This window comes from Eubalaena glacialis, chromosome 2 (assembly GCF_028564815.1).
Source record: "Eubalaena glacialis isolate mEubGla1 chromosome 2, mEubGla1.1.hap2.+ XY, whole genome shotgun sequence".
NCBI classification, from domain to species: domain Eukaryota; kingdom Metazoa; phylum Chordata; class Mammalia; order Artiodactyla; family Balaenidae; genus Eubalaena; species Eubalaena glacialis.
Window position 1 is genome coordinate 127,507,040 of NC_083717.1, and position 14,569 is coordinate 127,521,608.

Consider the following 14,569-nt stretch of genomic DNA (forward strand, 5'->3'; position numbering starts at 1 on the left):
CTGTGTTCTGGTGGATGAGGCTGGATCTTGTCTTTCTGGTGGGCAGGTCCACGTCTGGTGGTGTGTTTTGTGGTGTCTGTGGCCTTATTATGATTTTAGGCAGCCTCTCTGCTAATGGATGGGGCTATGTTCCTGTCTTGCTAGTTGTTTGGCATAGGGTGTCCAGCACTGTAGTTTGCTGGTCGTTGAGTGAAGCTGGGTCTTGGCGTTGAGATGGAGATCTCTGGGAGATTTTTGCTGTTTGACATTATGTGGAGCTGGGAGGTCTCTGGTGGACCAGTGTCCTGAAGTTGGCTCTCCCACCTCAGAGGCACAGGCCTGACACCCCACCAGAGCACCAAGACCCTGTCAGCCACACAGCATGTGGCAGGCGAAGTAATGGTCCCCCAGAGACAGGTACATCCAAATCCCTGGAACCTCCTGGCTGGTGCGCAGCCATGGGGACCCGGAGCTGCCAGAGGGGCAGGGCGGTGGCCAGAGGTGCACAGGGTGACCTGGTGTCCTCGGGATCAGAGCCGGGCCATCTGCACCACCCGCGCCGCCCAGCGTGCCAGGGACTCCGCCTGGGCTTGACAGGCGTCTGCACCCTGGATTCACGTCCGAGGCCCCTGGGAATTCACTTTTAGAGAAACTCTGTAGACAATCCCTTTATATTTATATTTACCTAAATATATGTTTGTTAGATTTTCTTAAAACAAGGTATAACTATTTGTACTTAGAAAATATAATCTAATCATTGTTTTCAATCATAACGATCATAAGATCTTCATAGGGTTTTAGCCACTAAAATTCTCTAAACTTTACAGGCTTGATAATTTCAGAAGAGTTTTCAATTCAAATCTCAGCTCTTTTGAAAAATTAATAAAAAGCATATAAGCTATTTAGCTTATATTTTACATATAAGCTCTTCAAGTAAATAATAGTGTTTTTTGAGTTATAGTTTTGGTATGACTTTTAGATTTTATATCACGTTGGAAAGTAAGTTTAAAATTTTTCTTGACTTGTTTGTAATTAAAGGGTTGTATTCATAAAAACTTCTGAGAAGCCATAGTATTTCTCACACTTTTAAAAAGTTAGATTTGTGGGGAGAACATAACATTTTGAAGATATGTGTACTTTACAATTAAAAATATGAAAAATACATCTAAGTCCATCACTTCTGAGCTATTCCTTGTTATTTACAATAAGTTTTGAGTAAAGTTGAAGCAATTAAGTGTGTTGATTAAAAAAAGCAATCAGAACCTTTCTTTTTCCTTTCCCTTACTTTTCAAACCATTTATTATTAAAGACATTAAGTAGAGCAGAGCAAGGTAGGCATTCATGCAAAGTAGCAGTGTAGTACCACTTCAGCCCAGAACAAGATGTCAGAACCTGAGCAGGATGAGAAGGGCATCCACATATCCAGTAGAGGGAGGGTTGGTAATCCAGCCTGAAGTGTCAAAGTCCAAGTGAAGTGAGTGGAGTGTCCACATGTGGGAGCAGTTCCGCACAGGGTATAAGAGTCCTATCAGATTAAGGAGGGTGACCCTGCATAGGACAAACCAAACATTGGCTCAGGTGGGGTGAGAATTATAGCCAGGCATGTGGGTGGGTCCATTGTATAGAATCAGAGCCCAAGTGGAGGAGACGACGTCCATGCAGGCAAGGGGACAGTGGCAGAGATAAGATAATTGTTACATACAGGGGACTGGATAAATAAGTAAATATATCGGGTAATAAAAAGGGAGCCAGGTTTCCCACTGTCAGAAATGGAAGTTATAACTATGGAAACGAAGAAAACTAGAATGAACCCTAGTAATATTGGATTGAAATTGGAGGTGCTGATGTAGACTTGGTGTTTTTGTTAAATACTTGCCAAATAGAGAAATAAATATAGATATGCGTGTGTGTGTGTACACATATATATGTATTCCCTAACTCTGCCAACTGAGCAGGACTAGGAGCAACAGTTCCCCAGTAGTAAAAATTTTAGCCTTATATATTCCACTTTCCACTAGGACTCATTGGAGTATGGTTGATTCCAGGGGGAGAAAGTACAAAATGAGCCTGAAACGTTTTCTTGTGTCAGAAAGCAAGAAAAGTACTTAAAACATGATGGAACATGTCCAAAGGACCCAGAAGTCAGCTTGAAGAGGCTATGCTCTGTGCTGCGGATATTAAAAGCACCAGCAGGAGCCCACAGGCCCCTAAAACTCTGACGGAGGGGAACCTTTCTCTCGTATCTTAGGAGCCATTGCCCCAAGAGCCTACAGCAAGCCCCGTTCCTCTTTTTCTTTTTGTCCTTTAACTGCTTCGTCATAGTTGCAGGAAATACACAGTGGAGCAGGGTACCTAAAGCCAGAGCTTTCTGGCTGGAGCACTAAAAAGGGAAGGCCAAGGAAACTGGAAAGTACCAGGGAGATTGCAGAAGGAAGGAGCTCAGGAAAGCAACCCCATAAAGTTGTTTATGAATTCCTGGGCTCACCTCTGAGTTGTACGTGCATGAATCTGATCCTAAACAGCATTCCAAAGACTGAGAGGTGAAGGACTAGATGACCTCCAAGTTCCCGTACTGGCTGCTGGGCAGTGGGACAGATCCCAGTAGCACTGCAGACATTTTAAAAATAGAATCCATGATGGAAACGGCTCACAGAGGCTGGTAGGAGCTTTGGCCTGAACCCATCAAGGCTAATTACCTCCTAAAACAAAAATATCAGCTTTCTCCTAGGATTTAAACAAAACCCTGAATCCAGTAACCTACTTCAGTATATCTAAAATACAATATTTATTTGTAAACATGAGAATGTTGGCGAACCTGTCATTGATCTTTATTACCAGTCTTTGTCATATTTAGGGAGTAAGGATAATTTGAAGATAGAAAATCAATGGGTCATCAGTCAATATGTTTTGAAAAAATTATTCTTGTTTTTATTCTATAATAAAGTATAACAATTCTGAGTTCTTACGTATTGGGACACACTTTGAAGTGAGAGTGCATATTGGTATTTGTTGAATAGTGAAACTGAGTTACCCATGACCAGTGCCTTATCACTTTGCATCGAAGTACACCCAGTAACTGAGGGGAAAATAAAAGGATTCTCTGGACAGTCTCGGGCTTTGGATAATAGGAGTAGCAGCTCAAAGGATGCACTGCAAGCAAGAAATCTCTCTGAAATCTTTTGTTTTGTCTTAAAATTTCAGGCAGATATAATCTGCATAATACAATGGTGTTTATTATACTATAGACATATGGTTTTTCCAAATCTTCATAGACCCTTCAGAAAGGGGAGAAATGTATATTTAGTGGCTCCAATTTCAAAAGTATGACCTTAGGCTCAGTTAGATGATTTTAGCCAGCAGGTTTTCATAACCCAGTACCTAAGGGGACCATGCAGCTGGTTTCCCAGCATAGTCCCATTTATATACCAGTTGTCCTTACATACTTATTACTAGCATCCCCCTTTTCATCTCAAAAGTGTACTATTTTAGAATTGTATGATTATCCTACCTGTACCTTTTTGAGTTTAGATCTGAAACATAAATCACAACACTATAGACAGTTTGGAAGATAGAATAGAGATGCTTCCATAGCTCATCCCTATAATCCCATAGTATTTAATCTTTTTCCATATCTGTGTTTTACATGGTTGTAATTTAGTGCCTATAACGTTAAATCATTTGAATCAAGAACCTTAGTTTGTCTTGTCACATTTATGTATGCCTTGAGTTAATAGTGTTGACTATAATACATAACAACCAGAATTATGAAAGTCTTTTTTTCCTTATCTATTTTCCCCTTTGTAGCAGGAACTCCAGAAGATAAAATGAGGCTGTTTCTTATCTATTACATAAGTGCACAGCAAGCACCTTCTGAGGTATGTCCTCTGTATTCAGTTATTGGGAGGAAGGGAGAATACTCGCTTGTTTCAGAAAATAGAAGTAAAAATCACTGTAACCAAATAATTACTTCATTCCTTCCTTTAAAAGAAAAACAATTTCTTAAGGCTAGTTCTATTTACCTCTGAATATTATAGCAGTATTTATTGTCACCAAGAGAACTATTTACTCATGAAATATCTCACCACTTTTAAGTTGTTAGAATATGAACTGAATTCGTGACCAAAATTCTTATTTCTGGAAAATAACTATTCTAAACTAAGTTAACCAAGCTTGCTCTGCCTTTTGAAAGATTGATCTTATCATTTCTCATGATGTGATGATCTAGACGTTCCATTTCTTTAAGCTATAGCCACTAATACTTATTTTCCTTATAAGGAATTTAGCTTTAACCTAAAGTAAAAGTTTGGTAATATTTTGCAGTTGTTTTAAAACTAATGTCCAGGGACTTCCCTGGTGGCATAGGGGTTAAGAATCCGCCTGCCAGTGCAGGGGGATACGGGTTTGATCCCTGGCCCAGGAAGATCCCACGTGCCGCAGAGCAACTAAGCCCGTGCGCCACAACTACTGAGCCTACGCTCTAGAGCCCGCGAGCCACAACTACTGAGCCCTCAGCTGCTGAAGCCCGTGTGCCTAGAGCCCGTGCTCCACAACAAGAGAAGCCACCACAATGAGAAGCGCCCGCACCGCAACGAAGAGTAGCCCCCCTCACCGCAACTAGAGAAAGCCCACGTGCAGCAACGAAGACCCAACGCAGCCAAAAATAAACAAATTTAAAAAAAAAACAAAAAACTAATGTCCATTATAGAATATAGAGAAGTCACTTGGAGGAAAATATCTAAATTTCCAAAAGTTATATAAATATTGTATCAATAATTTCCTAAGATTAAACTTCAGGTTCACATCTATCATTTGATCCATATAAAAATAAAGTTGAGAGACTGTATTGCAGTAAAAAAGCTACTTTTTATATCAGAATAAATTTCTAAGAATGATTGGAAAATAATCTATCTTCCTTTCTAGATTTTTTTCTCACTGGAAGAGTAGATTGTGCGATATTTTGTTGTTTTCTTTTTCTGTAATAAGCCATCAATTGCTTTTGAGGAAAAAAAATTTTTTAAGTATGTAGAGGTAATACTGTGAAGGAAAGCAGTGATTTTGCTGTCAGTCTTGTTGCTGGGTTAGAGACCTGTTAACTCTTTCTAATGTTAACTTCGTATAATTTTACTGGATGAGCAACTAGCATAAGGAACTTGGGAATGACACCTAGAATGATATGGCTGTTGTAAACTCCTTTCCTTTGCTGGTAGCATTTATTTTTCTAATGTCGGTAGATTGTAAGGCTTCTTTTTGTTTGGCATGTTAAAACAGCATAGTAAACCCAATATTTGCTTTAGGTCAATTCTGCTTTATCCTAAGAATACATTTCTTGACTTTTATTTTAATTCAGTAAGAAAGTTCAGTAGTCCCCCCCTTATCCAAGGGAGATATGTTTCAGGACCCACAGTGGATGCCTGAAACCATGGAGAGTACCAAACGCCCCCCCCCCCCACTACCATATATACTGTTTTTTTCTATACATACATACATACATACCTATGATAAAGTTTAATTTATAAATTAGGCACAGTAAGAGATTAACAGCAATAACTAATAATAAAATAGAATAATTATAACAATATGCTATAATAAAAGTTATGTGAATGTGGGCTCTCTCAAAATATATTGTACTGTAGTCATCCTTCCTATGATGATGATGTGAGCTGATAAAATGCCTGCATGATGAGATGAAGTGAGGTGAATGACACAGGCATGGTGATGTAGCATTAGGCTACTATTGACCTTCTGACTGAAGGAGAATCATCTGCTTCAGATGATCCTGTGTCATCAAGCCATGATGGTGTCGATTGTTAGATGTCAGGAGCAGATGATGTCAATGGTTGGGGCAGGACTGATCAGGAAAGCACAAGTTTTCATCACACTACTCAAAACAGCACACAATATGAATTGTTTATTTCTGGGAATTTCCATTTAGTATTTTCAGACCTCAGTTGACCACAGCAACTGAAACCATGGAAAGCAAAACTGCTGAAGGGAGGGGATTACTGTATAGTTTTCTTTCTAGAAACATCTCTGTCATTAATGGGAGTGTTCCTTTAAGGGATTCTAATAGCCTATTTATATTTTCTTAGGAATATATGATTTTAAAACTTAATGCGGTTTCCCTTAATTTGACCACATTATTTTATTTCATTTATTTTTGGTAAGAATTATGTCTTTTCATAAGTTTAAGTGGTCATTAAGAGGCTTGAAGCAAATTTTGACCACTAATGTAATAGCCCCCAAAATGCAAAGTAGTGAACATCTCTGATTTGATGGTGAGCGTAAAAGTTTCTTTCTTTTAAATTTTTATAATGGAGTCACTGTGATGATAGGCTCCCGTGACATATATGAATTCAACTAGACTTTACTCATCGGCAAATAAAAAAAGAGTAAGAAAGAAAACTATTTAAAAAGTGTAGGACACCTGCCGTTCAGTTAATAAATTTGGACCTCTGCAGTGAATATGAGATGGGATAACCTGAATCTGCAGGTCCCCTAAGTCAATGTCATTCCCCGCATGTTTCCAATTTTGGAATACTCTTGATCAAGCCAGATCTTTCATTTAATGCTTATCCCAAGGACAAGCAATCTATGTCAACAGTGGAGGAAAAACTGACTCTGTTGGGCTTACTGAGGGATGACAAAATACTGTACTTTATAGGTGATTTGGGAGCCTGTCAAAGGTAATTTTCATTATACGTGATTTTTATCTCAGATGCTCATTTGGGTACTCCCTTAAGATACCACTCCACTCTACTTAGGTGCTCATGCCTTTAGTCTAACTTTCTGATTAATCCAATGACAACAAACAAAATGGTCTCTTTCATGAAAGTAAAATTTTTTGTCATATGATTCTTTTCTTATTTCAGGCTGATTTGGAGCAATACAAAAAAGCTTTAACTGATGCTGGATGCAACCTTAATCCCTTACAATATATCAAACAGTGGAAGTAAGTTTTATTTTATTCTTCAGTTCTTACCATTTAAGAGAGTATGATGGAAGTTGAGTTCCCAAGAAAATGGGAATGTTACTAAGAAAACTGAACAGTGCCTTAGTATTTTTTTTATTCAATGGCATAAATATTTCCTTATCTCCCCCACCCTTTCCACAACTTTATATAAAATAGTGATGCCTTTCTTTCCTAGACATATTTTTTCCTATATTTTCTTCAAAGATGTGAGATGAGAAAGACTGAAATGTTGTGGGTCAAATGTCTCAAAAACATTTTTAAAATGTTTTAATTTCACTAATAATCAGAGAAATGCAGATTAATATAATACAAAGATTTAGAAAATATTGTGCCAAGGATCCAGGAAAATTAACTGATGCATTTATACTCTACTATTAGAAATATAAATTGTCAAAATTTTGCTGGCTGGTATGAAAAGTTTTTTAAAAGAATAGCTTTGACCTAGCACTTCTCTTAAGAATTAATCCCGAAGAAGAAATTGGAGTTGTAAAATCTTAGAAGCAATTGTAATAATCAAATTTTGAAAATCAACCTGAATGTCAAGGATTGAAATTATGTCATTTCCACAGGAATGCAACTGAGTCATTAAAAATCATGTTGTGGAAGACTTATTCTAATGACCATTGAGAAATGGCCATGTTATGTTACAAAGTGAAATATAGTTTATTATTCAATGATTTGTTTGATAAATAACTTCCTTTGTCTCAGTGACTAGGGACTCTTCTAGACATTAAGAATACAATAGTGGGCCTTCCCTGGTGTCACAGTGGTTAAGAATCCGCCTGCTAATGCAGGGGACACGGGTTCGAGCCCTGGCCCGGGAAGATCCCACATGCTGCGGAGCAACTAAACCCATGCGCCACAACTACTGAGCCTGCACCCTAGAGCTCGCGTGCCACAACTACTGAGCCCACGTGCCACAACTACTGAAGCCCGTGCGCCTAGAGCCCGTGCTCTGCAACAAGAGAAGCCACTGCAATGAGAAGCCCGTGCACCGCAACAAAGAGTAGCCCCTGCTCGCCACAACCAGAGAAAGCCCATGCACAGCAACAAAGACCCAACGCAGCCAAAAATAAAAATAAATAAATAAAATTTTTTTTTAAAAAGAATACAATAGTAAACATGCTATGGAAGCCTCCTACTTTCACTGAATTTACATTTGTGTTGAGGGAACAATAAGTCAACAAATAAGCAAACAAATGAACAGAGTTCTGCTAAACCATATTCACCATATTAAGTGATATAAAGAAAATAAAACTAAGTGATAAGATCTTAATTTGTTGGGGTATTAGCTAAATTTGTTGAGGAGATCAGGGTAAGCCTCTGGGTAGGTAACACTTGAGCCAAAACTTAGATGACATTTTTTACATTATGATCCCTATTATCTATCCATTTATCCATCCATTTGTGTGTGTGTGTGTGTGTGTGTGTGTGTATGGACATACACATATATACATATAACTGCATAGCTAAAATGCTGTTCACTTAAATGCTAATAGTGGGTGACTCCGAGTAGTAGAATTTTTTTCCTTTTGGGTTCTTTTCTTTATTTCCAAATTTTCTACAACAGTATCTTCAGATTATTTCTTAAAATAATTTTTTTTTAAGATTAGAGGATGGAATATGCTTCTGATCTCACGTGTATCAAAAAAATATGTATAGAAGAGAAATATACCAAATTGTTAACAGGGGATATCTCTGAGTAGTGAGTTTATGATTGCGTTTTATTATCTATGTTTCTGTTTGTTTTTTTTTTCCAATTTGCTTTTATTTCACTGTTTTCTTTTTTTTTGAATTTTATTTATTTTTTATACAGCAGGTTCTGATTAGTTATCTATTTTTTACATATTAGTATATATATGTCAATCCCAATCTCCCAATTCATCCCACCACCACCACAACCCCCCGCCACTTTCCCCCTTTGGTGTCCATACGTTTGTTCTCTACATCTGTGTCTCTGTTTCTACCCTGCAAACCAGTTCATCTGTACCATTTTTCTAGGTTCCACATATGCGTTAATATACGATATTTGTTTTTCTCTTTCTGACTTCACTCTGTATGACAGTCTCTAGATCCATCCACATCTCTGCAAATAACCCAATTTCATTCCTTTTTATGGCTGAGTAATATTCCATTGTATATATGTACCACATCTTCTTTATCCATTCGTCTGTCAGTGAACATGTAGGTTGCTTCCATGAGCTGGCTATTGTAAATAGTGCTGCAATGAACATTGGGGTGCATGTGTCTTTTTGAATTATGGTTTTCTCTGGGTATATGCCCAGTAGTGGGATTGCTGGGTCATATGGTAATTCTATTTTTAGTTTTTTAAGGAACCTCCATACTGTTCTCCATAGCGGCTGTATCAATTTGCATTCCCACCAACAATGCAAGAGGATTCCCTTTTCTCCACACCCTCTCCAGCATTTGTTGTTTGTAGATTTTCTAATGATGCCCATTCTAACTGGTGTGAGGTGATACCTCATTGTAGTTTTGATTTGCATTTCTCTAAAAGTGATGTTGAGCAGCTTTTCATGTGCTTCTGGCCATCTCTATGTCTTCTCTGGAGAAATGTCTATTTAGGTCTTCTGCCCATTTTTTGATTGGGTTGTTTGTTTTTTTAATATTGAGCTGCATGAGCTGTGTATATATTTTGGAGATTAATCCATTGTCCGTTGATTCTTTTGCAAATATTTTCTCCCATTCTGAGGGTTGTCTTTTCGTCTTGTTTGTAGTTTCCTTTGCTTTGCAAAAGCTTTTAAGTTTCATTAGGTCCCATTTTTTTATTTTTGTTTTTATTTCCATTACTCTAGGAGGTGGATCCGAAAAGATCTTGCTGTGATTTATGTCAAAGAGTGTTCTTCTTCTTCCTATGTTTTCCTCTAAGAGTTTTATAGTGTCCAGTCTTACATTTAGGTCTCTAATCATTTTGAGTTTATTTTTGTGTATGGTGTTAGGGAGTGTTCTAATTTCATTATTTTACATGTAGCTGTCCATTTTTCCCAGCACCACTTATTGAAGAAACTGTCTTTTCTACATTGTATATCCTTGCCTCCTTTGTCATAGATTAGTTGACCATAGGTGCATGGGTTTATCTCTGGGCTTTCTATCCAGTTCCATTGATCTATATTTCTGTTTTTGTGCCAGTGCCATATTGTCTTGATTACTGTAGCTTTGTAGTATAGTCTGAAGTCAGGGAATCTGATTTCTCCAGCTCCGTTTTTTTCCCTCAAGACTGCTTTGGCTATTCGGGGTCTTTTGTGTCTCCATACAAATTTTAAGATTTTTTGTTCTAGTTCTGTAAAAAATGCCACTGGTAATTTGATAGGGATTGCATTGAATCTGTAGATTGCTGTGGGTAGTATAGTCATTTTCACAGTATTGATTATTCCAATCCAAGAACATGGTATATCTCCATCTGTTTGTGTCATCTTTCATTTTTTTCATCAGTGTGTTATAGTGTTCTGAGTATAGGTCTTTTACCTCCTTATTCCTAGGTATTTTATTCTTTTTGTTGCAATGATGAATGGGATTCTTTCCTTATTTCTCTTTCTGATCTTTTGTTGTTAGTGCATAGGAATGCAAGAGATTTCTGTGCATTAATTTTGTATCCTGCAACTTTACCAAGTTCATTGATTAGCTCCAGTAGTTTTCTGGTGGCATCTTTAGGATTCTCTATGTATAGTATCATGTCATCTGCAAACAGTGACAGTTTTACTTCTTCTTTTCCAACTTATATTCCTTTTATTTCTTTTTCTTCTTTGATTGCCATGGCTAAAACTTCCTAAATTATGTTGAATAATAGTGGTGAGAGTGGGCACCCTTGTCTTGTTCCTGATCTTAGAGGAAATGCTTTCAGTTTTTCACCATTGAGAATGATGTTGGCTGTGGGTTTGTCATATATGGCTTTTATTATGTTGAGGTAGGCTCCCTCTATGCCCACTTTCTGGAGAGTTTTTATCATAAATGGGTGTTGAATTTTGTCAAAAGCTTTTCTGCATCTGTTGAGATGATCATATGGTTTTTCTACTTCAATTTTTTAATATGTTGTATCACATTGATTGATTTGCGTATATTGAAGAATCCTTGCATTCCTGGCATAAATCCCACTTGACCATGGTGTATGATCCTTTTAACGTGTTGTTGGATTCTGTTTGCTAGTATTTTGTTGAGGATTTTTGCGTCTATATTCATCAGTGATATAGGTCTGTAATTTTCTTTTTTTGTAGTATCTTTGTCTGGTTTTGGTATCAGGTTGATGGTGGCCTCGTAGAATAAGTTTGGGAGTGTTCCTTCTTCTGCAATTTTTGGTAAAGTTTGAGAAGGATGGGTGTTAGCTCTTCTCTAAATGTTTGATAGAATTCCCTGTGAAGCCATCTGGTCCTGGACTTTCGTTTGTTGGAAGACTTTTAATCACAGTTTCAATTTCATTACTTGTGATTGGTCTGTTCATATTTTCTATTTCTTCCTGGTTCAGTCTTGGAAGGTTATACCTTTCTAAGAATTTGTCCATTTCTTCCCGGGTGTCCATTTTATTGGCATAGAGTTGCTTGTAGTAGTCTCTTATGATGCTTTGTATTTCTGCGGTGTCCGTTGTAACTTCTCCTTTTTCATTTCTAATTTTATTGATTTGAGTCCTCTCCCTCTTTTTCTTGATGAGTGGCTAAAGGTTTATCAATTTTATTTATCTTCTCAAACAACCAGCTTTTAGTTTTACTGATTTTTGCTCTTGTTTTCTTTGTTTCTATTTCATTTATTTCTGCTCTGATCTTTATGATTTCTTTCCTTCTACTAACTTTGGGTTTTGTTTGTTCTTTCTCTGTTCCTTTAAGTATAAGGTTAGATTGTTTATTTGAGATTTTTCTTGTTTTTTGAGGTAGGCTTGTATTGCTATAAACTTCCCTCTTACAACTGCTTTTGTTGCATACCATAGGTTTTTCATCATCGTGTTTTCATTGTAATTTGTCTCTAGGTATTTTTTGATTTCCTTTTTGATATCTTCAGTGATCTCCTGGTTATTTAGTAGCATACTGTTTAGCCTCCACGTGTTTGTGTTTTTTACTTTTTTTTTCCCTGTAATTGATTTCTAATCTCATAGCGTTGTGGTCAGAAAAGATGCTTGATATGATTTCAATTTTCTTATATTTACCGAGGCTTGATTTGTGACCCAAGATGTTATCTATCTTGTCAAATGTTACACGTGCACTTGAGAAGAAAGTGTAATCTGCTGTTTTTGGATGGAATGTCCTATAAATATCAATTAAATCTATCTGGTCTGTTGTGTCATTTAAAGCTTGTTTTTCCTTATTAATTTTCTGTCTGGATGATCTGTCCATTGGTGTAAGTGAGCTGTTAAAGTCCCCCACTATTATTGTGTTACTATCAATTTCCTCTTTTATAGCTGTCAGCAGTTGTCTTATGTATTGAGGTGCTCCTATGTTGGGTGCATATATATTTATAATTGTTATATCTTCTTCTTGGATTGATCCCTTGATCATTATGTAGTGTCCTTCTTTGCTTCTTGTAATAGTCTTTATTTTAAAGTCTATTTTATCTGATATTAGAATTGCTACTCCAGCTTTCTTTTGATTTCCATTTGCATGGAATATCTTTTTCCATCCCCTCACTTTCAGTCTGTTATGTGTCCCTAGGTCTGAAGTGGGTCTCTTGTAGATAGCATATATATGGGTCTTGTTTTTTTATCCATTCAGCAAACCTGTGTCTTTTGGTTGGAGCATTTAATCCATTCATGTTTAAGGTAATTATCAATATGTATGTTCCTGTTACCATTTTCTTAATTGTTATGGGTTTGTTTTAGTAGGTCCTTTTCTTCACTTGTGTTTCCCACTTAGAGAAGTTCCTTCAGCATTTGTTATAGAGCTGGTTTGGTGGTGCAGAATTCTCTTAGCTTTTGCTTGTCTGTAAAGCTTTTGATTTCTCCGTTGAATCTGAATGAGATCCTTGCTGGGTAGAGTAATCTTGGTTGTAGGTTCTTCCCTTTCATCACTTTAAATATATCATGCCACTCCCTTCTGGCTTGTAGAGTTTCTGCTGAGAAATCAGCTGTTAACCTTATGGGAGTTCCCTTGTATGTTATTTGTTGTTTTTCCCTTGTTGCTTTCAATAATTTTTCTTTGTCTTTAATTTTTGTCAATTTGATTACTGTGTGTCTCGGCATGTTTCTCCTTGGGTTTATCCTGTATGGGACTCTCTGCACTTCCTGGACTTAGGTGGCTATTTCCTTTCCCATGTTAGGGAAGTTTTTGACTATAATCTCTTCAAATATTTTCTCGGGTCTTTTCTCTCTTCTTCTCCTTCTGGGACCCCTATAATGCGAAAGTTGTTGTGTTTAATGTTGTCCCAGAGGTCTCTTAGGCTGTCTTCATTTCTTTTCATTCTTTTTTCTTTATTCTGTACCACAGCAGTGAATTCCACCATTCTGTCTTCCAGGTCACTTATCTGTTCTTCTGCCTCAGTTATTCTGCTATTGATTCCTTCTAGTGTATTTTTCATTTCAGTTATTGTATTGTTCATCTCTGTTTGTTTGTTTTTTAATTCTTCTAGGTCTTTTTTCTTTAATTCTTCTAGGTCTTTGTTAAACATTTCTTGTATCTTCTCGATCTTTGCCTCCATTCTTTTTCCAAGGTCCTGGATCATCTTCATTATCATTATTCTGAATTTTTTTCTGGAAGGTTGCCTATCTCCACTTCATTTAGTTGTTTTTCTGGGGTTTTATCTTGTTCTTTCATCTGGTGCATAGTCCTCTGCGTTTTCATTTTGTCTATCTTTCTGTGAATGTGGTTTTCCTTCCACAGGCTGCAGAATTGTAGTTCTTCTTGCTTCTGCTGTCTTCCCTCTTCACTGTGTTCTTATGATAAGAAAAAAGTAGACAACAAACCTTAGGTTAACAAAAGAAACCGAAAACTGTCTTTTCTAATTTTTATAACATATACACTTAAATATTTGGCTGTGTCGTATATGTCATTGTGTTTTACATTATGACTTATGTGGTACTCCCTAATCAAATATTTGGTGTTAAAAGAGGAAAGGCAGTCTTGGGCATCATTTTACATGGTTACAAAATATTCAATATATAATTTCTAATTTGTAACATTCTTCTTTCTAATTATAAGGGTTATATCAGTTTATTGAAGAAAATTTTAGAAAACTCAGAAAGGTATAAAGAAAGTAAAAATTTACCTGTAGTCTCCCGATTCAGAGTCTATAGTAAACCGTAGTGTTTATCCTTCTTATGCATATTACATATTTATATTTTTAATCAGGAAATCATTGTTATAGATGCAGTTTGTATTCTAGTTTTCCAATAACTTTCATTATGCCAGTTTTTCATCGTCTTAAATACAGCCGACCCTAGAACAACTTGGGGGTTAGGGACGCCAACCCTCTGCACAGTTAGAAATCCAAGTATTACTTTACAGTGGGCTGGCCCTCTGTATCCCTGGTTCTGCATCCATAGATTCAACCAACCACAGATCGTGTAGTACTGTAGTATTTATTGATAAAAATATGAGTATAAGTGGACCTGCATAGTTCAAACCCATGTTGTTCAAGGTTCCAGCTGTAATCTCCAATGGTAGTATTTAGTGTTTGCATGATATT

At 36.9% G+C, this 14,569-nt stretch overlaps 1 protein-coding gene across 2 annotated transcripts in view; it reads left to right on the forward strand.

The window, feature by feature from the left end:
• Positions 1-14,569, forward strand: part of SCFD1 (sec1 family domain containing 1) — a 137,516-nt gene that overhangs the window by 90,160 nt on the left and 32,787 nt on the right. For both annotated transcript variants that reach the window (XM_061182420.1, XM_061182421.1), the window contains exons 16-17: positions 3,784-3,854; positions 6,849-6,928. In XM_061182420.1, coding sequence (XP_061038403.1) covers positions 3,784-3,854; positions 6,849-6,928 — 151 coding nt within the window. The remainder of the gene's footprint in view (positions 1-3,783; positions 3,855-6,848; positions 6,929-14,569) is intronic.